This window comes from Ranitomeya variabilis, chromosome 1 (genome assembly GCF_051348905.1).
Source record: "Ranitomeya variabilis isolate aRanVar5 chromosome 1, aRanVar5.hap1, whole genome shotgun sequence".
Taxonomy (NCBI): domain Eukaryota; kingdom Metazoa; phylum Chordata; class Amphibia; order Anura; family Dendrobatidae; genus Ranitomeya; species Ranitomeya variabilis.
The window spans coordinates 428,574,965-428,598,713 of NC_135232.1; the positions used below are offsets into that span (position 1 = coordinate 428,574,965).

At 42.3% G+C, this 23,749-nt stretch overlaps 1 protein-coding gene across 1 annotated transcript in view; it reads left to right on the forward strand.

The window, feature by feature from the left end:
* Positions 1-17,799, forward strand: part of CAAP1 (caspase activity and apoptosis inhibitor 1) — a 63,067-nt gene extending 45,268 nt beyond the window's left edge. Inside the window, exon 6 of the mRNA XM_077249287.1 lies at positions 17,069-17,799. Coding sequence (XP_077105402.1) covers positions 17,069-17,406 — 338 coding nt within the window. The 3' untranslated portion in view covers positions 17,407-17,799. The remainder of the gene's footprint in view (positions 1-17,068) is intronic.
* The last annotated feature ends 5,950 nt before the right edge of the window (positions 17,800-23,749 follow it).

Here is a 23,749-nt window from a genome sequence, read left to right on the forward strand (position 1 = left end):
TGTGAAGACGTGCGGTCTCGCGAGACCGCTACGTCATCTGGGGTCATTGCCGCTAGGCATTATTGGGAACGGGAGTTGCCGGGAGCATCGCGAGGAGCGGGAAGGCTGCGGGGGCCGCCGGAAGGTGAGAATATCACAATTTTTTTATTTTTTTTAATTATTTTTAACATTAGATCTGTTTGACAAGTGTGACCAACCTGTCAAATCAGTTTTCCAAGCAATGCTACCGATCGCTTGTAAAATGCTAGCATTCTGCAAGCTAATTACGCTTGCAAATTCTGGTGTTTAGCGGGAAAACGCATACCAATTCCGCATGCGTTTTTCCCTGCAGCAGGGAGATCCAGAATTGCCGTGGAAATTTCTGCGGCAATTCTGGACGTGTGCACTTAGCCTAATACTTTCTTTTTTCAACTCCCCTGCTCCTTCTCAATAAAGGATGGAGGAAAAATTCTGCCTAATGTCCAAATCAATCTGATGCATATTTTTCACATTTGAGGCTTGCACACCATATAGACCTAAGGTGCATAACCTATTTTGGTCTGAAGTTATGTGATTGTGCCATTCATAATGTTTATAGGGGTATTGTAATTCTAGTTATATATTGACCATACTATATATGTCATAATATAACAAGTGGGGCTTTAATTTTTGGAACTTCAACCATCGTAGACCAAAGATGGTCCTCTGCTCCCCACTTTATCACTGCAGAAAAAAAAGGAGTCAAGATGACCAAACATGAGTGCAGCTATCACCATAACACAAGAGAGTTACTGAACACAGTAATCTGAAATGACCACGTGTGGCCCAGGCCACAGGTTGTTCACCCCTGATTTAGACAACCCTATGTGCACTAATGGGGAACCATTCATGGCTCAATCTCTATTAACCTGCAGAGACAGGGATAATCTGTAGGTTAATAGCATTCTAAAGCCGTGCGGTAGATGCCACACTGGAAACACTATTACCAAGAGGAAATAAACTTTATTCCGTCCAGCTTTCAGTCATGGAGGCGCGACTGGTGTGGCTTCAGTCACTGCTCAGTACAAAGTGAGTGACAGCTCGTTCTATACAGATTTGCTGCAGAGACGGTTGTCAATCAGTATGACAGAGCGAGGTGAGAGGTGAGCTAAGCTTCTTTGGCATGCTCTGACTGATGCCTGGGAGGAATAAAGTTAATTTCTTCCTGGCAGCGGGGCTTTCAGTGTGGTAGCCGGGAATCTGTAGACCACTATTAACCTGCAGAGTAACGCCATATTTGTAGGTTAATAGCTTTTGGGGCATTATCATATCCCTTTATATGCCTCACAAATCACTTTTCTTTAATTTGTAATGATTACATATACAGCTAATTTTAAGAGTTTTCTGCTTGCAGAAAAACTCTGAGCTTTACTCATCATCCTAAGGTCCAGAGCTGAGTGTCCGGCGCTGCTCCACGTGTTTGTTATTGTCTTCAGAACCTATGTCTCATTGACTGCAACCAGTCAACCAGTGAGCTCTGCCCGAGTTGACAATACGAGCTGCTCGGAGCCACTGAGCTTGGTTATTAGCTGCAGCTCACCGATAGTAGCAGAGCCTCCCAGCAGGACCTGGCAGGGAGGATGAGTAAAGCAAAGCTTGGGCTGTCTTAAAGGGAAGTTGTCACCAGGTTTGTCCCATATGAGGTAAGGCCTGTACCTTTCAGCACTGATATACAGCATTCTAATATGCCTCTCATCCAGCCCGCAAGATAAATAAAAGACCTTTTAATAAACTCACCTGCAGGGCGGTTGGGTCCGATGGGTGCCGCAATCTTGGTCTGGTGCCTCCTCTCTTCTTGTGATGCCATCCTCCTTCAGGCGCATTTGCTCTGACGCTAGATGATGTAGCATGAAGCACAGAAGGAGGACGGCATCACAAGAGACAAGGCGCAAGACCAGAGATGCCAGTCAGACCCGACCGCCCCACAGGTGAGTATTTTTAAAAGGTCTTTTTCTTGGTGTATATGATGGCTACAGGCCTTGCCTCATATGGGACAAACCCGGTGGCCGCTTTCCTTTAAACAAACTGCACTTAGATTGATTTTTCTGAAACCAGAAAACCCTTTCAATATTAATATTTATTTAAAGTGAACCTGTTGCCAGTTTTGGCCGGTAATCAAGCAGGAGGGCTGTATTGCAATACAAGGATTTCCTTGTATTGCACAGGTGATAATTTAATCACCTGCACAGAATGATTCCAGCACCTTGTGGAATGCTAAGGAAATCCTGAAAACACGACCTGTTGTCAGCCCTCGAGGAATGCAGTTTGACACCTCTGCTGTAGATAAGCCCTGAAAGAGGGTGGCCATATCTCTTATCTCTTTAAGATGATTAGCATTACTAAAAATGTGTATTTAAAAAAAAAAAAAAAGTTAATACAAAAATGTTTAAAAGATTAGGCTAGCCCAAATATTGTTTTTGTGGAGCGGACTTGAAATACATTGTTATTTACTCACGTATAGCGCACCATTAACATTCTGCAGCACTTTGCTGAGATTATCACTGTCCCATTGGGACTCACAATCTAAATTCCCTATCAGTATTTTGTCTTTGGTGTGTGGGAGGAATCTGGAGCACCAGGAGGAAACGCACAACCAGACTCCATGCAGATGATAAAACATACTGCACACTTTACTTGATATACAATACTTTTCTGATTTCTCAAAGCAGTTGATCTCTAGTTTATTTCTGCTGTGGGGGGTGCTTCCTACGCTCCTCTGGCTGACAATATAGCCATCAGCACGCGTGCTTCCTCGCGGGTTGTTTGGTAATCAACAGCATAACAGCCTGACCTTAGACCCAAATTGGCAGATGCGGAGCTCCTCGCAGCCATAGGAGAGTGACAATTACTGACTTGCATGCACTAATTTGTGTTTTAGGCTTTCATCCCTAGCCCTTTTAAAATCCTCTCTCTGAATGCTTTTTACGCCAAATTCCTACTGGCTTCCATGCTCTGGGAGGGGAAGGGGAACCATTCTGTAATCTTCAGCCAATCACTGAAAGAACAGCCATACTTTTCAGTACATAGTTAAAATACCAGTTTGCAGCAGCAGGTTCCAATTGTAAATGGTTGTAAAATACTGATGAACAACCACACTCACACCTATCGTCCATGCATGGAGTAGTTACTTAGTATTATAAATGCACACAGATAAGGATTGTATATGGAGCCAGTCACTCAGATAAGGGTTGCATAGGGTGCCAGTCACACAGATAAGGGTTGTATAGGGCGCCAGTGACACAGATAAGGGTTGTATAGGGCGCCAGTCACCCAGATAAGGGTTGTATAGGGTGCCAGTGACACAGATAAGGGTTGTATAGGGCGCCAGTCACACAGATAAGGGTTGCATAGGGCGCCAGTCACACAGATAAGGGTTGTATAGGGCACCAGTCACACAGATAAGGGTTGCATAGGGTGCCAGTCACACAGATAAGGGTTGTATAGGGCGCCAGTGACATAGATAAGGGTTGTATAGGGCGCCAGTGACACAGATAAGGGTTCTATAGGGCGCCAGTCACTCAGATAAGGGTTGTATAGGGTGCCAGTGACACAGATAAGGGTTGTATAGGGCGCCAGTCACACAGATAAGGGTTGCATAGGGCGCCAGTCACACAGATAAGGGTTGTATAGGGCACCAGTCACACAGATAAGGGTTGCATAGGGTGCCAGTCACACAGATAAGGGTTGTATAGGGCGCCAGTGACATAGATAAGGGTTGTATAGGGCGCCAGTGACACAGATAAGGGTTCTATAGGGCGCCAGTCACTCAGATAAGGGTTGTATAGGGTGCCAGTGACCCAGATAAGGGTTGTATAGGGCGCCAGTCACCCAGATAAGGGTTGTATAGGGCACCAGTCACACAGATAAGGGTTGCATAGGGCGCCAGTCACCCAGATAAGGGTTGCATAGGGCGCCAGTCACCCAGATAAGGGTTGTATAGGGCGCCAGTCACACAGATAAGGGTTGTATAGGGCGCCAGTCACACAGATAAGGGTTGCATAGGGCGCCAGTCACACAGATAAGGGTTGCATAGGGCGCCAGTCACACAGATAAGGGTTGCATAGGGCGCCAGTCACACAGATAAGGGTTGCATAGGGCGCCAGTCACACAGATAAGGGTTGTATAGGGCACCAGTCACACAGATAAGGGTTGCATAGGGCGCCAGTCACACAGATAAGGGTTGTATAGGGCACCAGTCACACAGATAAGGGTTGCATAGGGTGCCAGTCACACAGATGCAGGTAGTGTACAGTGTCTGGCTTACAGCCTATTGCTCAGGTCCATACACTATCAGACAGGCTGGCCAGCATTATGTAAGTTTACCCCACAAGGACAACCAGTATGACTTGGCCTGGCTGCATCCTGCAAAATACATTAGGTGTCAGTTGATATTTTGGAAAAAAACATGCAAACTCGCATCCCGTGGGTATGTATATAGGATGCAGAGGCCAATATACCATGTATAATATAGGACAGAGGTGTCAAACTGCATTCCTCGAGGGCCGCCAACAGGTCATGTTTTCAGGATTTCCTTAGCATTCCACAAGGTGCTGGAATCATTCTGTGCAGGTGATTAAATTATCACCTGTGCAATACAAGGAAATTCTGAAAACATGACCTGTTGGCGGCCCTCGAGGAATGCAGTTTGACACCTCTGATATAGGAGGTCTTTGCTTTCTCATTTTTCATGAGATTGTAACTGGTAGAACTTTCATGAGCAGTGTTTTTTTTTTTTTTGTAGTAGCATAGTGATGACTGTGAGTTTAATGTGACATTGACAGCACATTATTCTATGAATTGCTGCTTTAATCTCACATATCGTACTTCTGATCAATAGAGAGCACTGAGAACTATTGATGTGGACACACATTTATAGATCTTGGCAAACCCTTTAACCTGTGTGAGGGCAACTTATTTTCCCTAGGGCCCACATGAGACCATGACTTTTGTGGAGGGCCGAACCAGTAGGCTGAAATTAATTGTGTTCAATCTTAATTTTAACATTAATTTTTTTATTAAAACCTACAGGAGTAAAAAGTAAGCAAAAACCCTGATGTAACTAAGTAAAAAAGCAAAAGTGCATTTAAATAACAGAGTTTTTAGTAATAATTTTTTGATCAAAAAATAGCACAAAAGCCATCCCACCACATCAAGGTAACTCTGATCGGGACAGTCCTACACTATCTAATATTAAAACCTTACTAAAAACTCTGTGTTATTTAAATGCACTTTTGCTTTTTTACTTAGTTACATCAGGGTTTTTGCTTACTTTTTTCTCTTGTAGGTTTTAATGTTTTGTGGCCAATGTGAACATGCATTTAACCTCTGCATGTGTACCAACTCAAGTTAAGCTCAATTTTTGTGTTTTTTTTTCTTTGTATTGTTGCATTTTGTGCAAGCCCGGGGTGTGGCCTCCCTGTTTCTGAGCTAGAGATTATATATAAGGCTTCCCCAGTCTGGTGTTTCACTGGTTGGGCCCAGTCCTTTTGTCTGCCCTTATTTACACTGAGGTCAACATTGACACATGGTAAGGCTTTAATATTAGACAGTGTAGGATTGTCCCGATCAGAGTTACCTTGATGCGGTGGGATGGCTTTTGTGCTATTATTTGATCTAAAAGCAGTATTACTAAAAACTCTGTGATATTTAAATGCACTTTTGCTTTTTTACTTAGTTACATCAGGGTTTTTGCTTACTTTTTTCTCTTGTAGGTTTTAATGTTTTGTGGCCAATGTGAACATGCGTTTAACCTCTGCATGTGTATCAACTCAAGATAAGCTCAATTTTTGTGTTTTTTTTTATTAATTTTTTTATATTAATACTAATTGTATCATTTAATATTGAGCAAAATTAAGTATGCTGACACCCACCTATATGTATGAGCCCCACATAACCCCCCCATATACAGTATGAGCCCTCACATAGCCCGCTATATACAGTATAATCTCACAAAGCCCCTATATACAGTATGAGCCCCAACATAGCCCTCTATATACAGTATGTACTCATTTTCTTTATACTCTTAGCGATTTGCTAGCATGTTTTCTGTACAAAAAAATGTTGCAAAGAAATACGTAGTATGAACCAACGGTTACACAGGCAGCATCTGCCTTTAACAGCAGCAACCAGAGATGGCTTCAGTCTCTGCTTTCTAATAATTTATATGTAATGACTGACACTGGCATTCAAATGAAGCAATCACAGGTTGAGCTTCAAGGGGACCATCATTTACACTATATACGGTATGCAGTACAAAGATATTGCAGTTTATAATATAAGCGATCAATCGGAAGTCATTGGTTCAAGTCCCCTAAAGGTGGTGGGGATGGGGGGAGTAATGAAAAATACAGTTTGCAAAAAAAATTATAAAATATATTTAAGTTTAAAACACCCCCTTTTTCTCCATTTAAAAATGAAGATAATTAAAAGAAAGTTCTGATTTCTGTATAGCTGTGTGGAGATTAATAGCACTATAAAAGCTAATAAAATAAATACATTAAAATAATTTATTAAATGCCAGTATTGCCATTTTTCAGTCACCACTTTCCTTAATTGGTTGCAATAAAAGTGATAACATTTGTATGTGCGTAAAACAAAAATAGCCCTCATACACGTCCATCAACTGAAAAAAAAAATGTATAGTCTCAGAAACTGACAATCCAAAGATTTTTTTTTTACAACTTTCTGAATATTTTTTTAAAAATAAATTATTTAAGAAAAAATAAATAAACTTAAGTTTGATTTTGCCGTAATCTTACTTGACTTGGAGAATCATATTGTCAGGTCATACTTCTCACACAGTGTACCTTGTAAAAACAAATTAATCAACACTATCCATCAAGGTGCAATTGCCAAAGGATAATGAGTGGTGTAGGCAAGAAAATAGTTTTAAAAAAATATATATTTTATTACAAAAAAATGTAAAAACACAACCTAATTAATAAACAGGGCTAAAAAACCTCCATAGGGAGGGACAATAAATTCAGACACAATGAAAAATATATATATGGCATGTGCTTGACAACCAAGGGTTACACTTGTTATATATACCAAAACAATTGGGGTATGGCAAAAAATAATAGGGTGAACAAGCAGATATATTTATATATGTATATATATATCCATTAGTATATTACTGCTCCGTATACCAAAATCACCACCATAATAGGGGCCAAAGCCTTATCATCATATATAGAAAAGCAGATGTAAGTTTTTAGAAGTAACAAACCATCAATGTCTAATATAATCATCGGTGTGCAAATGCCGCAATGTAAACCAATACTGACAGTGACAGTCTCCAATGTCAAAGGTGCTTGCCCCGAGGTAGATAACCAGTGCTAGTGCCGTTTAATAGCCATAATATGGTATAAGCGCTTACCAACAAGGTGTCCAGAGTCAGAGTCTGATGTCCTTCCCACTGATGTCCTTCCCTTTTTTTTTAAACTATTTTCCTGCCTACACCACTCATTATCCTTTGGCAATTGCACCTTGATGGATAGTGTTGATTAATTCGAATAGAGTGTTTATTGGGCAATTTATTTATTATGGACAGCGAGTATTATTGTAAAAACGAAACCTTAAAAACAATGTATTTTAGTATTTGCCACCATGGTTAAATGTATGGTGTGTTATTCAACTCTACAACTGCTTCGCATAAAATAAGACCTCTTACAGCTGTGTTGATGAGGAAAAAGTTATGTCTCTTGAAAGAAAGAGGAAAGTATGGAAGTGCAAAATAAAAATACCAGTTCTTGAATAATGAAGTAAGTTTTCTCTTCACAACAACCCATGTCCGTATAACCTATTAAGTAAGAGAGACGGCTATGTACTGTATCTGAATGGCTACTTAGTAATGTGTCACTTTCCCTGTCTCACCACAGCCTTCTCTGATGGATTTTCAATTTCCTTATTTTCTGTGTACATTGATATATTCTTTTATAAGACCACCCACCTAGAACAAAATTGCACTGTGATTATTGTATTTTTACGCTGTCAAAGTCGCACAATGAAGTTTCTTGGCGTAGAAAACAGAACGGTTCAGAAAGCCGTGCTGCTCCCATGTAAAAAGTACTACATAGTTCACAGTTTATCCTTCATGGACAAAATGTCTGAGTTTCTGGATCGTACCAATACCTTCCTTCAAAGAACCATATTAAAAGGTCCCGACAAATGTATTGGTAGACATTTTATCAATGAAGTACCTAGTACTTTTTGTACAGTAGCAGTATGGCATTTTGAACACTTTTTATTTTTTCCCTCCATGAAAACTTGTTGCTCAGAAAACCAGACTCAATTTGGGATTAGGGTCAACAGGGCAGCTTCTACTTCCAACACTATAGACAAGGCGAACAGAACTCCACTATTGCTATACACATCAACAGATTAAGGTACCATACTTATTGTTATGAACGTGTTGACACTCACGCCAGTGAAACACCGCACTTACACCCAACTAGTTCTGTACAGACTATAAAGGTCCTAGCTGCACAACTATAAAACTCCACCTCAGACCTGGCTCCCTAAAAGGTTGTTGAAGGGTTTCCCGTACCCCCTGAGGAGAGGTCGCAACACACCACCAACAAGGGGAAAGGAAAGTATGAGAAGAGTGCAATTGTATTGAGGCCCATTTAGACAGGTAAGCATCTCTGCCTGTTTTTGTTTTTTTTCTTGAATATTGGAGGATTATTTCCTCTTTCCAGGACGTCCCCCTGACAGCACTCTGGAGGACGTCCTCCTCCTCCTTGCAGGGACAGGAAACAACACGAGAGGTTAAAAGGTCCCACTCCGCCCCCTTTCCTTTAGTGTTTTTCCTGTCCCTGCATGGAGGGACACGCGAGAGAAGCAAGCTTACCGGACCGGAGGGCTCAGGGGGATCGTGCGGCTGGTCCAATATCCTTCCCCCTCGTCGATAGCCCAGGGCACATACTTCCCGGGTGGGAGTCCCTGTGCCCAGAGACCAGTCGAGCGGACGCGCTCCTGGGTGAGCCGCTTCCTCCCAGGGGGAGGCTCTCGGCTCGGGCGCCAGGAGGAACAAGAGGCGCCGGCGCCAGTAAGGGAAAAGGCGCATAGGTCCACATGACCTCAGGTGATCATGCATGGACGGCAGAACCTCCCGGCTCAGCGTGCGTTCCACTGCGTGGAACGCGGAAGTAAGTGTGTATTGTCACTTCCGGTGACGTCAGCGGCGTCATTTCCGGCGAAGGCGGTGACAGAACTTGCGTTCCACAGTGTGGAACGCGGAAGCGTCTATAAAAAGGCGCCGGTTTTGAAAATGAGCGTCCAAGCGTTCTATTCGGCAAGCGCTACAGTGAACCGGGACGCACATTCAAACGAGCCAGAAAAGGAGGTCTGCAATGCCAGAGACAAGGGGTAAGTGCAGCAAGGCTGCTAAATCCCTATATGTATATCTGGCAGGGGATATGCTATTTATGGTATATATATATTTATATTTAAACAGAGGATATGGATCCCAGGAGTGAAGAGACTGGGGTAAGTGCGCATAGCGCATATTACCTTTCTCACTTATTCCTAAGTCACTAAGATATACTCACTCTTATACTTAGGATAAGGAGGCTCAACAGACATCCCTGCCAGTGGCAAAAAAGTCAGGCAAGGCACTGACAAAGTCCAGACGATGCTCCATATGTAATGCAAAGTTACCAGAAGCGCATAAAAAGGAGTTGTGCGGGGCCTGCATTTCTAGAGTTGTAAGAGAAGAGCAACCGTCGTTATTATCCGAAATGAGATCCTTAATTCGGGAAGAAGTACAGAATTCATTAGCTACCATGACACAACGGTACCCCTCCAGCCCAGGTCGAGGTCGCAAGAGACCACGGATGGACCTGGACCAGGATGATGTGGAGGCGTCATCTAAGGAAGAATCAGACGGGAGAAGTTCGGACCAAGAAGAAGGAGAATTACCATTGGAGGAACAGGACCAAGGAAGGAAGTTTCTATTTCCCGTAGAAGAAACAGAAGATTTAGTGCAAGCAGTGAGGAATACGATGCAGATGAAAGAAGAACCGCGGCCTAAGTCCAGACAAGATTTAATGTTTGGAGGGCTTACGTCACAAAAACAGACGGTATTCCCTGTAAGCGATCACCTAAAGCAGATGATATTGCAAGAATGGAAGGATGCTGAACGTAGACTGATAGTGTCTCGGGAATTTAAAAGTCGTCTACCATTCGATCCAGAGGATATCAAGTCTTGGGAGGAAATTCCAAAGGTTGACGTACCCATAGCCAAGGTTACTAAAAAAACGGCTATTCCTTTTGAGGACTCATCTAGCCTCAGAGACGCTATGGATCGCAAAGCAGATATTCTGTTGCGCCGTTCCTGGGAAGCATCGGCAGCGCTGATAAAGGCTAACATTGCAGCCACGTCAGTAGCTAGATCAATGTATTTGTGGATGGGGCAGTTAGAGGAACATTTGGTGAATAAAACCCCACGGGCCGATATAATTTCCTCCTTACCCATCATAAAGTCTGCCACAGCCTTTATGGCTGACACGTCAGCAGAATCCGTCAGATTTGCGGCCAGGAATAGCTCCTTATCCAATGCGACTCGTAGAGCTATATGGCTTAAATCATGGTCAGGAGATAATGCATCTAAAAATAAATTATGTGCTATCCCCTTTTCAGGTTCCAAAGTATTTGGACAGGCTTTAGATGACATTCTAGAGTCTGCTTCAGACAATAAAAAAGGGTTTCCGGAGGAGAAACCAAAAAAAGTTTCAGCCATTTCGGAAAAGACCCCCACCTCGAAGTTCCTATAGAGGCAAACAGCCAGACTATAGAGAACAATGGAGATCCAACAGAGGTACCTATAGAGGAGCATACTCTCAGAACCGAAAGGGAAGAAATACCCTATTTGGATCAAGCCCTAGATCTAGGAGACAATGACGCCATAGGTATAGGGGGCAGACTCAGTTTTTTCCTGAACAACTGGAAAAAAATTACAAAAAATGCATATGTCCTCAAAATAATTTCAGAAGGATACAAAATAGAGCTAGTATCCCCAGCACCACAGAGGTGTATACCACCCACCAGCGTGGCAAAAGATTCACCAATGTTCTCGGACCTTCACAAGCTGTTCAGGTCTCAGGTTATAGTGCGGGTTCCCAAAACAGAAATAGCGAGAGGTCACTACTCTTCACTATTTTCAATTCCAAAGCCATCGGGAAAAACTCGCACAATAATAAACCTAAAACCCTTGAACGCCTATGTAAGATACAAAAGATTCAGAATGGAATCAATAAAAACAACTGTCCACCTCATAGACAAAGATGCGGTAATGTGTACACTCGACCTAAAAAGCGCTTATCATCAGGTTCCAATCCATGTAACATCTCAGGAGCTTCTGAGGTTTTCTGTAAAGATTCCGGACCAAACCTGCCACCTACAATTTCAGTGTCTCCCGTTCGGCCTGGCCTCAGCACCAAGGATATTTACAAAACTGGTAGCAGAGGTGGTGGCATATTTAAGAAACGAAGGAATTACAATAATTCCTTATTTGGACGATTTTCTGCTGGTAGCCAGAACAAAAAACACCTTAATCCTACACAGGGATCGAGCCATCTCAGTCCTAGAATATCTAGGTTGGGTTGTAAACCAGGAGAAATCACACATAAAGCCCGAATCTCGGAAGGTGTTTCTGGGAGTTCTTCTAGATGCCACCTCAAGACAATCCTTTTTACCAAGAGAAAAACAGGTGTCAATGAGAGCGTTAATTGTGGAATTCCTAAAACATCGGATTACTATAAGATCAGCCATGAAGATCTTAGGGAAGATGACGGCCTGTATCACTTGCGTAAGGTGGGCACAGGCTCACTCAAGATTGTTACAAGATCAGGTGCTCTCGACATGGAATCGACGTCAGTCATCACTGGACAAAGTAATCCATCTAACAAGAGCAGTAAAAAAGTCATTGCACTGGTGGACTCAAAACAGCAACCTAAGAGTGGGTGTTCCATGGACCTTGAACCCTTGTGTGGTGATTACCACAGACGCCAGTCAGTGGGGTTGGGGAGCCCATCTAGAAGGATCATTCATCCAAGGCAGATGGCCAGAAGATATCAGTCAAAGATCTTCAAACTACAGGGAGCTTTACGCTATTTGGGAAGCTCTAAGAAGGAATCACTCTCGCTTGAGGAACAAACATGTGAAAGTCCTAACGGACAACATGACAGCAGTATCCTTCATAAGACATCAGGGAGGTCCCAGACACAAACCACTTCAAGAGTTGGCACGAAGAATATTTTTTTGGGCAGAGAACACAGTCCTGTCGATCACAGCAGTCCACTTAGAGGGATCTCAAAACGTCCTGGCAGATTATTTGAGCAGAAAAGAAGTCTGTCCGACAGAATGGGAATTAAATCAAGAAATCTTTCACCAATTATGTCATCATTGGGGAACTCCCAGGATAGACCTATTCGCTACAAGAAAAAATTCGAAGGTGGCCAGATTCTATTCCCTCAACCCTATGGACATGCCAGAAGCAGTCGACGCTTTGAGTCAAACATGGGTCGAGCCACTCTCTTATGCATTCCCTCCAATAGCACTCATTCCGAGAGTGCTCAGAAAGATTCAGGAAGACCAAGCAACAGTGCTGATGGTGGTGCCATTCTGGCCAAGAAGGAGCTGGTTTCCATTGTTAGGACAAATGACAACAGACAGTCCAATCAGACTTCCCCTATGGAAGGACATCGTTCATCAGGGGCCGGTGTTACATCAAAACCCGGAACGATTACACCTTTCAGCGTGGATCCTGAGAGGGACATCTTGAAATCGCGGGGATTATCGGATGAAGTCATCTCAACAATCCAAGCTAGTCGTAAACCAGTGACTTCAGCTATTTATTACAAGATTTGGAAGAAATTCTGTATGAAGGGTGGCAGGTTGGCCGAGACGTCGGGAAACCCGGATGTTCCCAGAGTTCTGGATTTTCTCCAATCTGGATTCAATATGGGGCTAAGACCTAGTACCCTTAAGGTGCAGATTTCGGCTCTTAGCACATTCCTGGATTACCCATTGGCCTCTCACCCTTGGGTAATCAGATTTGTAAAAGCAATCCAGAGATTACGTCCCACGTTTAGACAAATATCTCCCACTTGGGATTTAAATTTAGTGCTCAGAGCCCTATGTAAAGATCCCTTTACCATTAAAGGTGACATGCCCATTGCAATACGAACTTGGAAAACAGCTTTTTTGGTAGCAATTACAACGGCCAAAAGAGTAGGGGAGATACAAGCCCTGTCAATTAGGGATCCGTACCTCCAGGTTCGTGAGGATCATATAATCTTAAAGCTAGATCCATCATTTGTTCCCAAAGTGGCTTCAGTACAAAACAGAAATCAGGAAATAATCCTACCCTCCTTTTGCAATAAACCCTCTAATACAAAAGAACAATCCTTACATTCTCTTGATGTTAGACAGGCAGTACTAGACTATTTGGAGGCCACTAGTACTTGGAGAAAAGATCCCAATCTATTTATCTTGTTTGGAGGTAAAAATAGGGGTAAAAAAGCATCCAAAACCTCTATAGCTAGATGGATCACTACAGTTATCTCAAAAGCCTATACGTCAGAAGGGGTAGATTGTCCTATGGGAATAAAAGCTCATTCCACTCGGGCCATTTCAGCATCATGGGCTGAACGGGCAGGGGCATCTTTAGAACAAATCTGTAAAGCCGCAACATGGGCCAGTGCGAACACATTCTGTAAACACTACAAACTAGACGTGTTAGCAACACAGCAAATGTCATTTGGGAGAAAGGTTCTCCAGGCAGTTATCCCACCCTAAAGGAGTTTTCTTTGGTATTCTCCAGAGTGCTGTCAGGGGGACGTCCTGGAAAATGGGTATTATACCTACTGATAATTCGGTTTCCAGGAGTCCATCCTGACAGCACCGTTACTTCCCCCCCTATGTATACTATGTCATATGCTGTAAATATGATTTGGTTAAATAAAAATTCAAATGGTATCTATCCATGGTGTGGTACTTGTCAAAACACTAAAGGAAAGGGGGCGGAGTGGGACCTTTTAACCTCTCGTGTTGTTTCCTGTCCCTGCAAGGAGGAGGAGGACGTCCTCCAGAGTGCTGTCAGGATGGACTCCTGGAAACCGAATTATCGGTAGGTATAATACCCATTTTTTGTGGTTTTCATGGAAGAGATACGAGAACCCAAGATGAGAAACTAAGACACATTCAAATAAAGTGGAGGGGTGAAGGTTAAGGAGTTCCATAAATAAAAGTAACAAGAAAGGTCTCCCAAGAACCTAACAATGGTAAAAGAAGAAAAAACTGCTGGAAGGGAAAACAAACCAACTTGCAGCAAGAATACAACTGGCGCTTACCCAGTAAGGTAAACCCCCTATGATAATGAGCTGGAACTCCTAAGTATACATCTACCGGGAAATATAGCCAGCAAGGAAGTGCAGAGAAGTTATTCTATATATACATCCAACCAGAATATGATAGCGCAAACCAAAATGGGTAAATGGAAAACACGTGGAAAGGAGCAAACCAAGAAGGGAGAATAAGGGCAGGGAAGGAAAAGACCCATAGTTCAATAGGCCGAAGGACTGATCACCAAGCAACAGGTCACACTGCAATTAATTGCTATTAATGTAAAAAAGTAAGGTACTACATGGTTAACATTTTTTAATAAAGAAATGAAAAAGCCATCCAACCCTGGCAAGGTATACCTTAATTTTGGATGGTACCTAACTCTTTTAACTCAATCCACCCATCTTTCCCTAAAAGATTTAGTTAAGAGCGAAGCCTGAATCTCCTCTCTTCTTCAGTTAACCTGAGGTCTGTTTGGGCACATGGTCCCCAACTCTGAGGACTCGCTTCTCAATCTGAAATTAAGTTACACCCTGTCGTGGTTGGATAGCTCTATTATTTTTTTGATCAAAAAATGTTAATTAAGTAGCTCATGTTTTACATGTATAGCTATTGTGGCGTTCATGTATTTGTTAATCGCAGTGTACTGACAGTGTATGTATGTTTTTGTATTGTGCCCCTGTATATTAAAGTGTACACCTAACAGGTGAGAGCCAACACTTTTGGAAACAACGGGTTTCACCACCCGTGCACCCAGATGCTTGCTCCATAAAGTGCTTTCCCCATTTTTCCCATCTTGATGCAGGTTGCTTTTTGACTGATGTTTTAAAGTAGACCTACTGCAGCTATCTCTCTCGCTCATCCAGGCACCATTATGTAACTAAGATTGCGTCTATCTCTATATATAAAGTTGTGTGTATCAAGCCACGCCCACTCCACAGAGCCCCACCCACTCAGCAGACAGTATCACACAGGATAGGATTAGATACACGGCTCAGGAGACATTATCGCACAGGATAGGATTAGATAAACGGCTCAGCAGCCAGTATCACACAGGATAGGCTTAGATGCAAGGCTCAGCGGACAGTATCACACAGGATAGGATTAGATACACGGCTCAGCAGACAGTATCACACAGGATAGGATTAGACACACGGCTCAGCAGACAGTATCACACAGGATAGGATTAGATACACTGCCCAGCTCAGCAGTCAGTATCACACAGGATAGGATTAGATACAAGGCTCAGCAGACAGTATCACACAGGATAGGATTAGATACACAGCTCAGCAGACAGTAGCACACAGGATAGGATTAGATACACTATGACAGTGAGTACTGGACTATGGGGCCATTCTTGGGGGAGGGGGGCTGTGCTGTATACTACATGTCTGTGCTATATACTACATGGCTGTTCTGTATACAGTACTACATGGCTGTTCTATATACTACATGGCTGTGCTATATACTACATGGGCCATGTTATATACTACGTGGGCTGTTATATGCTACGTGGGCTGTGCTACATGGCTGTTCTATATGTTCTATATACTACGTGGGCTGTTATATAATATGTGGCTGTGCTATATACTATATGGGCTGTTATATGCTACGCGGGCTGTGCTATATACTACGTGGCTGTGTTATATGCTTCGTGGCTGTGCTATATACTATATGGCTGTGTTATATACTACGTGGGCTGTGTTATATACTACATGGCTGTGTTATATGCAATCGTGAATCAGGGCCCACTGAGACTCTTTCGCCCAGGGCCCTCAAAAACCTGGAGCCGGCCCTGACCACACAGGATAGGATTAGATACACGGCTCCGCAGACAGTATCACACAGGATAGGATTAGATACACGGCTCAACAGACAGTAGCACACAGGATAGGATTAGATACCCAGCTCAGCAGACAGTAGCACACAGGATAGGATTAGATACACAGCTCACTAGACAGTATCACACAGGATAGGATTAGATACACAGCTCAGCAGACAGTATCACACAGGATAGGATTAGATACACAGCTCAGCAGACAGTATCACACAGGATAGGATTAGATGCACATCCCGCATAAACTCTTTTTAAAGCCTGGAGCACCTATTCTGCTGTTGAGAAATTAAGATCCACCAAAGCTGTGTAATGGATTAAGACTCTTGATTAAGAACCTGTTTACACATGTAGTTGAAGCAACCATTTTGACAGGAAATGCCAGAGGACATTTTCATTCCAAGAATTCCACTCATTCCATCTGTTTTGTCTTTTGATTTTAAACACCTCCAGTTTCCAGTTTGACTGGCTTTCTCAATGTCCATTAACAAGGGTCAGGGGCAGTCCTTGAAAGTAGTAGGGATCGATTTGCAATCTCCATGCATTTCACATGGTCAACTTTACGTGGCCTGTTCAAGAGTTGGAGCTGCCAAAAATCTGTTCCTCTTTGCATCAGAAGTAAAAACCAAAAATGTTTTTTATTAAAAGGCTCTTTAAAATACTATCAATACTTGAGTAATCATTTAGTAAGCTTGTGTTACAAATCTGTAGTGTTGAATATATGATGTGAAATGTTTTTATGTGCAATATAATCATTATAATTTGTTATAACTAACCACAGTTAGTTACTATGCCTGGGCAACACAGGGCTCTTCAGCTACGGTAGTTATTTTAGAAACTCCTAATTTCTTTCTGTATCTTTTTATTCAGGTAAAGGAGAAGATTATGATGCCATCAGCATTAATGCTGATACATATGACAGCGACATAGAAGGGGCAAGTTTTGAAGAACGCATCCATGAGATACCAGTTACAGCTGGTGTTAAAGCTACAGGACAACCTGATGACCTTGTGATGGACATTGAGAAAAGTGTGAATGAGATTTTGGGTATGGCTGAGCCAGTGTTGGAAGAAGTACCTACTGTCTCTCCTGCTGTACTCCCAGAAGACATTCAGCCCTCAGCCCAGCAGCTTGAACTACTGGAGTTAGAAATGAGAGCCCGTGCGATTAAGGCCTTGATGAAGGCTGGTGATGTGAAGAAGACTTAGAGGGATTGTCTAATCAGAAACAGCCCTTTTTAAAACGTAGCTGACCCCCCCCACCCCCCACCCAGGGCCTGTTCTTTGCGTCCACCCCATAACGCTTAATTTTGCAGGGATAAGCTGTAACCAGCCAGACATTACTAATGCAGTAGCCCACTGCAGGGAAATTATATGCGACTCATTCATGTGACTATAAGAAGTAGTTCAGTCCGTCAGAATGGGAGCCACTTATACAGAACAGCTCTTTGTTTTAAATTCCCTTTATGATGTCTATATATCTTGATAAGACATATAGATAGAGGTGGTCTTTAACCATTTCTTATTGTCTATTATGAACAAAAATTAATTTATTACATTTTTCATTCCTGACTTTGGTTTACATTAAAACTTGATTGTCCACATCTGTGTTTTCCTTTTATAAAGGTTCAGTAATTTTAGGAATTTCAGCATTTATTTTCTTATTGAAACCTTATTTTCTCATTTTGTTTTTGTTTTCTGATTTAAAAATTGCTTTTTTTGTTTTCTGTACATGATTCTGGGGACGGCCATGTTGCCCAATGTGCTGCACAAGAACCTAGCTGAAAAAGTGATAAACTAAAAACAAAAAAAAAATGAGCCTATACACTGTAATATCAAAACGACTTGCTGTGAATATTTTCCATATTTTGTAACTTCTTTAACCCCTTTCTGACATTGGTCATAATAATATGTCCCTGTGCCCTGGGCCTTATTGACCAGAGACGGATTATTACGTCTAGACGATCGAGCACTCTCACAGGCTGTGCCTGTGCGCGTGCGATTGACGCCAGGTGTCCGCTTATTCTGACACCCGGCACTAAGTGCCAGGAGCAGTCACACACCGCTCCTGGAACTTTAACCCCCTAAATGCTGCAATTGCAGCATTCCAGGAGCAGGAAGAGGGATGACAAACCCTCTGACCTTGGATCGGAGACCCCGTGGGGTGACACGGGGTCCTGATCCTTGCCATGGTGACCTGATGTCGTCATGACGACATCCAGGTGACCAAAGCTAGGAAAGTTGCTTGATCATGTGCAGTGCATGATCAGCAACTTTCTCTGTCAGTGCAGAGCTGACAGTTTGCATAGTAAAGGGATGCTGCTGCATCCCCATGCTGTACAAGCGATCAGCCTGCAAAAAATAATAGTCCTATAGTGGGACAAAGTAAAAAAAAAAAAATTTAAATGTAAAAAATATTTATTTATTTTAAATCAATAGATATTGCACCCATAAATAAACATTTGTATGAAAGAGAGTGTACACATATTTGGTATCGCTTCATCCAGAACGACCTGCTCTATAAAATTGTCCCACTAATTAGCCACTTTAGTGAACACCATAAATAAAAAACAACGCGGGAAACACGGTGGCTCAATGGTTAGCACTGCAGCCTTGTAGCGCTGAGTCCTTGGTTCAAATCCCACCAAGGACGACAACTGCAAGGCGTTTATATGTTCTCCTCGTATTTGCGTGGGTTTCCTCCGGGTTCTCCGGTTTTCTCACACATTCCACAGACATACTGATAGGGAATTTAGATTGTGAGCCCCATCGGGGACAGCGATGATAATGTGTGCAAACAGTAAAGCGCTGCGGAATATGTTAGCGCTATATATAAAAATAAAGATTATTATTATTAAACATTGCTTTATCATATCACCGAACAAAAAGTGTAATAAAACACGATCAGAAAGAAGGATATAAATAAACATGGTACCGCTGAAAGCGACAACATGTCCTGCAAAAGACAAGTCACCATGCAGCTCCATCAGCAGAAAAATAAAAAAGATTAATGCGATGCAAAAATAATTTTTCGGAATAGAAAGCGATCAAAAAATGTCATGTGCCTGAAGATGGTACCAAAAAAAAGTCAACTCGTCCCGAAACACACAAGCCCCACATGACTCTGTGGGCCAAAATATGGAAAAATTAAAGCTCTCAAAATATGGGGATGCAAAAACTATATTTTGCAATAAAATCGTCTTTTATTGTGTGACCGCTGCCAAACATAAAAACCCAATATAAATCTGGTATCACTGTAATCAACCACCCGAAGAATAAAGTCGCTTTATATACTGCCCGAGAAAAAATAAAACCAATTCTTCACCTGATGATTTTTTTTCATTCTGCTTCCCAAAGATCGCAGTAAGGCTCGGCGCACATATATCCTGCGCTGAGCGCTTGCTTCTGTGATTCTGCATAAATCTCTGAAATATGTGATTGAGACAGGACCCCTGGAAGAAGATTCCCTATAGTGAGGCAGATGGAGGCACTACTGTTGGCCACAGTTATGTGCACTTCTGAAAACAAGGACACCGCTGAACAGAGGCCAGACATAGTCCAGAGTAACTCTGCTGCCTCATTGTAGTGAGTGGATCCCTCGGGGGTTTCATCTGAATTATGTCACTCAGAGATTTAGATGGAAACCACAAAATGAACTGTTCAGCGTAGAGCGCCGGATAAATGTGATCCCAAACGTTATGTAAAATGTTCCCAATAAAAGCTTCAACTCAATCCACGAAGAAAGCCCCCACTCAGGTCTGTCATCTGTTAATGGAAATATAGTATTCAACATTACTGGTAGCACAAAGCCTCTGGAAATGTGGAATGGGTCCTCACCCTCCAAAAGAAATTCAGCAAATTCTCTGCTCCCAAATCCAAATGCCCCCTCCCTTGTGAGCCCCACACTGTACCTAAGCCACATATAGCATTCACTAGTTTGGCATTTCATTATCTCCACAAAATCAAATTGCTATGGGGACAGATGAAGAGTCTGACTCAAATGCAAATTAGGTTGCAGATCCATCCAAGGACCCCATATCTTAAAGAACTGATCCCACATATCATTTCTAGTGGCCTCAATGCGTTCATAGAACATAATGTTATTCATCCTTTCCTTAACCATACGTAGCGATAACGTGGGGCTCCTCCATTTCGAAGCAATGTAAATTTTAGTAGCCATAAAGAGGAAAGAAACCAACTTAAATAGGTCTTTAGGAAGAGCCCGATGTCTCGCCCCCAGCAGATAAACAGAGGCGTCCAGATTGGTTTTTTTCCCCGCCAGTTGGTCGACTAGAAGGTTTATTTTTTGCCATAAGTTGGACACCACTGGGCAAGTCCACCATATATGTTTCATGTCCCCAGGTAGGTTACATCCCCGAAAGCATAAATTTGAGACATTGGGGAATATGCTATGAAGTTTAGTAGGCACTAAATAAGTCCTATGAAGGACCTTGATCGAAGTTTCCACTAGAGATGACTGGTGGTTACCCTTAGTTAGTGTGTCGCAACACCTCCTCCAATCTTCCAACGTCAGCTCGACACCCAACTCCTCCTCGCACCGTCTCATGTAACCCAGCTTCTTCAAATCATGGGGTGGACTCATAATAGAGTAAAGCAAAGATATTGTCCCCCTTCCCATTGGGTCTGAAAGGCATTTTTGTTCATAGCCAGAAACAGGAATGGGCCGCTTACCATGAGTTAGGCTACCAGCAAAGTGCAAAATCTGATTAATGTGCATTATTTCCCTAATCGGGGGTTCAAACTTCCTCACGAATTCTGCTCTGTCCATCAGGACACCGTAAGGGTCACACAAGTGTTTTATTGTAGTAATCCCTCTCAGTATCCACCAAGTGAACATACGTGAATCTAGACCAGGAGTGAACATCGGGTTACCTAATATAGAGGTTAATGGGGAGGGATCAGATTGCAGTGAATGCTTGAATCTAACTCTTCTCCACAAATTGAAAGAGTGAGCAGTATAGGGTGCCGTTATAAATAATTGTTTGGGGATTTTTCCCGTAGACCACATGAGGCCTGGCAATGAGAGTGGCTTAATAAGATGTGACTCCAGATGAACCCACCTTGGCTTATTATTTTGTGCGCATATACTTGTTAGTTGTGCTATTTGTGCTGCTTTATAGTATAGGGATAGATTTGGAAGTGAAACTCCACCATGTCTTCTATGGAAGAACATTAATTTTTGGGGGATTCTAGCCCTTTTACTCTGCCATATAAATTTGGAGATCGTGGCGTGAAGACCTGAGAACATTTTAGCTGAAATCGGTATGGGGAGAGATCTAAAAAGGTACAAAAACCGCGGGAGGGTCACCATTTTTATTGTGTGGATCCTACCCAGCCAAGATAGGTTTAGCGAAGCTCACCTGGATAAGTCAGTGTGAAGGTTCTGGATAAGTGGCATGTAGTTCCATTTGTAGAGGTTAGCTGTTTGTTGTGATATTTATTCCCAAGTAGGTTAAATAATTGTCCCTCTTTGTGAATTTAAATTGGGAGGTGATATTATCCTGCATAGTTTTGCTGGTATTAATAAAGAGAGCTTCCGATTTATCTATATTGATTTTCAGCCCTGAAATGTCTTCAAATCTATTAAGCAGAGATAGGAGATTGGGAATTGTTGTATGAGGATTGGTAATAGTCAACAGGAGGTCGTCTGCAAACAAGCTAACCTTGTATTGTTCGCCTAAGTTAGTTAATCCAGTAATGTTCTGATTTGTTCTAATGGCTTCTGCCAAGGGCTCCATAGCCAGAGCAAATAACGCCGGGGAGAGTGGGCATCCCTGTCTGGTACCACGCTGAATGGATATGGGAGAAGGGCTCAACGTCGGGAGCTTCAGATATGCTGTGGGAAAGTCATAGAGTAATTGAATACATTCTATAAATTCCCGGGTGAAACCAAATTTAGATAGGACTTGGAAGAGATAGTTCCAGGAGAGTGAGTCGAATGCCTTCTCAATGTCTAAGGCTAGAATTAAAAGTTGTTCCCTGCGGGAATTTGCTGTGTGGATAAGATTTATATTACGTCTGATATTGTCCGGAGCCTGCCTAGACGGAATGAACCCCACCTGGTCCTTGTGAATAAGAGAGGGCAGTATGCGATTTATTCTACTTGTGATAATTGCAGTGAATATTTTTAAATCCATATTTAGTAAAGAAATAGGCCTAAAGTTCTTGGTCAGTAAATGGTCTTTTTTTGGCTTAGGTAGAATTGTAACATGGGAAACCAGAAATTCTGGGGGCATTTTTGAGGCATGAAGGAGGGCATCTCCAAATTTTTTGATGTGGGGCGAAAGGATTTCAGCAAATTTTTGGTAGTAAATGGCCGCGAGTCCATCAGGACCGGGGGCCTTTCCCTTTTTCAACGCTTTGATAACTGATTGGATCTCTTCCATAGATATTTCGGAGTGTAGTTGTTTAGCTAGTGCATCTGTAATTTTAGGTAGGTGGAGATTTTGTAGAAATTGTTGAATCGGGTGAGGAGATAAGGGTTTGGGCTGGGTGTATAAGTTTTGGTAATATTCGTGGAATGTTCTATATATATTATCTGGGTGGGATGAGATCCTTCCCGAACCATCTTTTATTGAAAAAATTGTATTGATCAGTTCCCTAGAACGTAATTTGCGGGCTAATAGTTTGCTCGGCTTGTTAGCGAATTTGTAGAATTTGGCTCGCGTCCAAGTCAAGGCCTTCTCAGTTCTAGTGGTGAGGATGGCATCTAATTGAGTTTTAGTCTCCTGAATTTGTTTGGAAAGGTAGAGAGAGGAGGACATCTGGTTGGCTTGTTCTAATTTTGCTAATTTATTTTCTAATCTAGTTTGCAGTTCATTTCTCGTTTTTTTCTTTTGAGCTGCCAACTTAATTATTGAGCCAGTTATAAATTTCTTGTGTGCCATCCAAATGGTTCCGGGGGACACATCACCAGAAGTGTTAAATTTAAAATATTCGATTAATTCGTCCTTAATTGTATTTGTGATCATAGGGTTAGTTAGTAGTGATTCGTTAAGTCTCCATCTATATAAGCTAGAGGTGGACACGTTGAATTTGAATACTGAAAGTACAGCGTCATGGTCAGACCATGCTGAATGCACATGGCGTGAGAATAGGACTGTGGGAAGTGAGGTGTTTTTTGTCAACTGGAGATCTATTCTGGAATATGTTTTGTGAGCGGGGGAGTAGTACGTATATCCTCTATTATTACCGTTCATCTCTCTCCATATGTCTGCTAGGTGATGGTCCTTTAATAATCGGGAAAGTTTTTTCCTCTCATTTTTAGTGATGTCAGTACGTCTTATAGCGTTGCTGTCTAATGTGGGATTCATCGTGAGATTAAAATCTCCGCACCATATCAGGTGCTGGAAGGAGTAGTTATCCAGCTTATTTAGAATGGACCCAAAGACCTGAACTTGAGTCGAGGCTGGGAGATAGCTATTTACAAAACAAAGTTTTTGTCCTTGTAATGTACCTAGTAGGATTAAGAATCTACCCTCATCATCTGATAGGGTATTAGTTATCTGTATTGGAAAATTGTTTTTGAGGA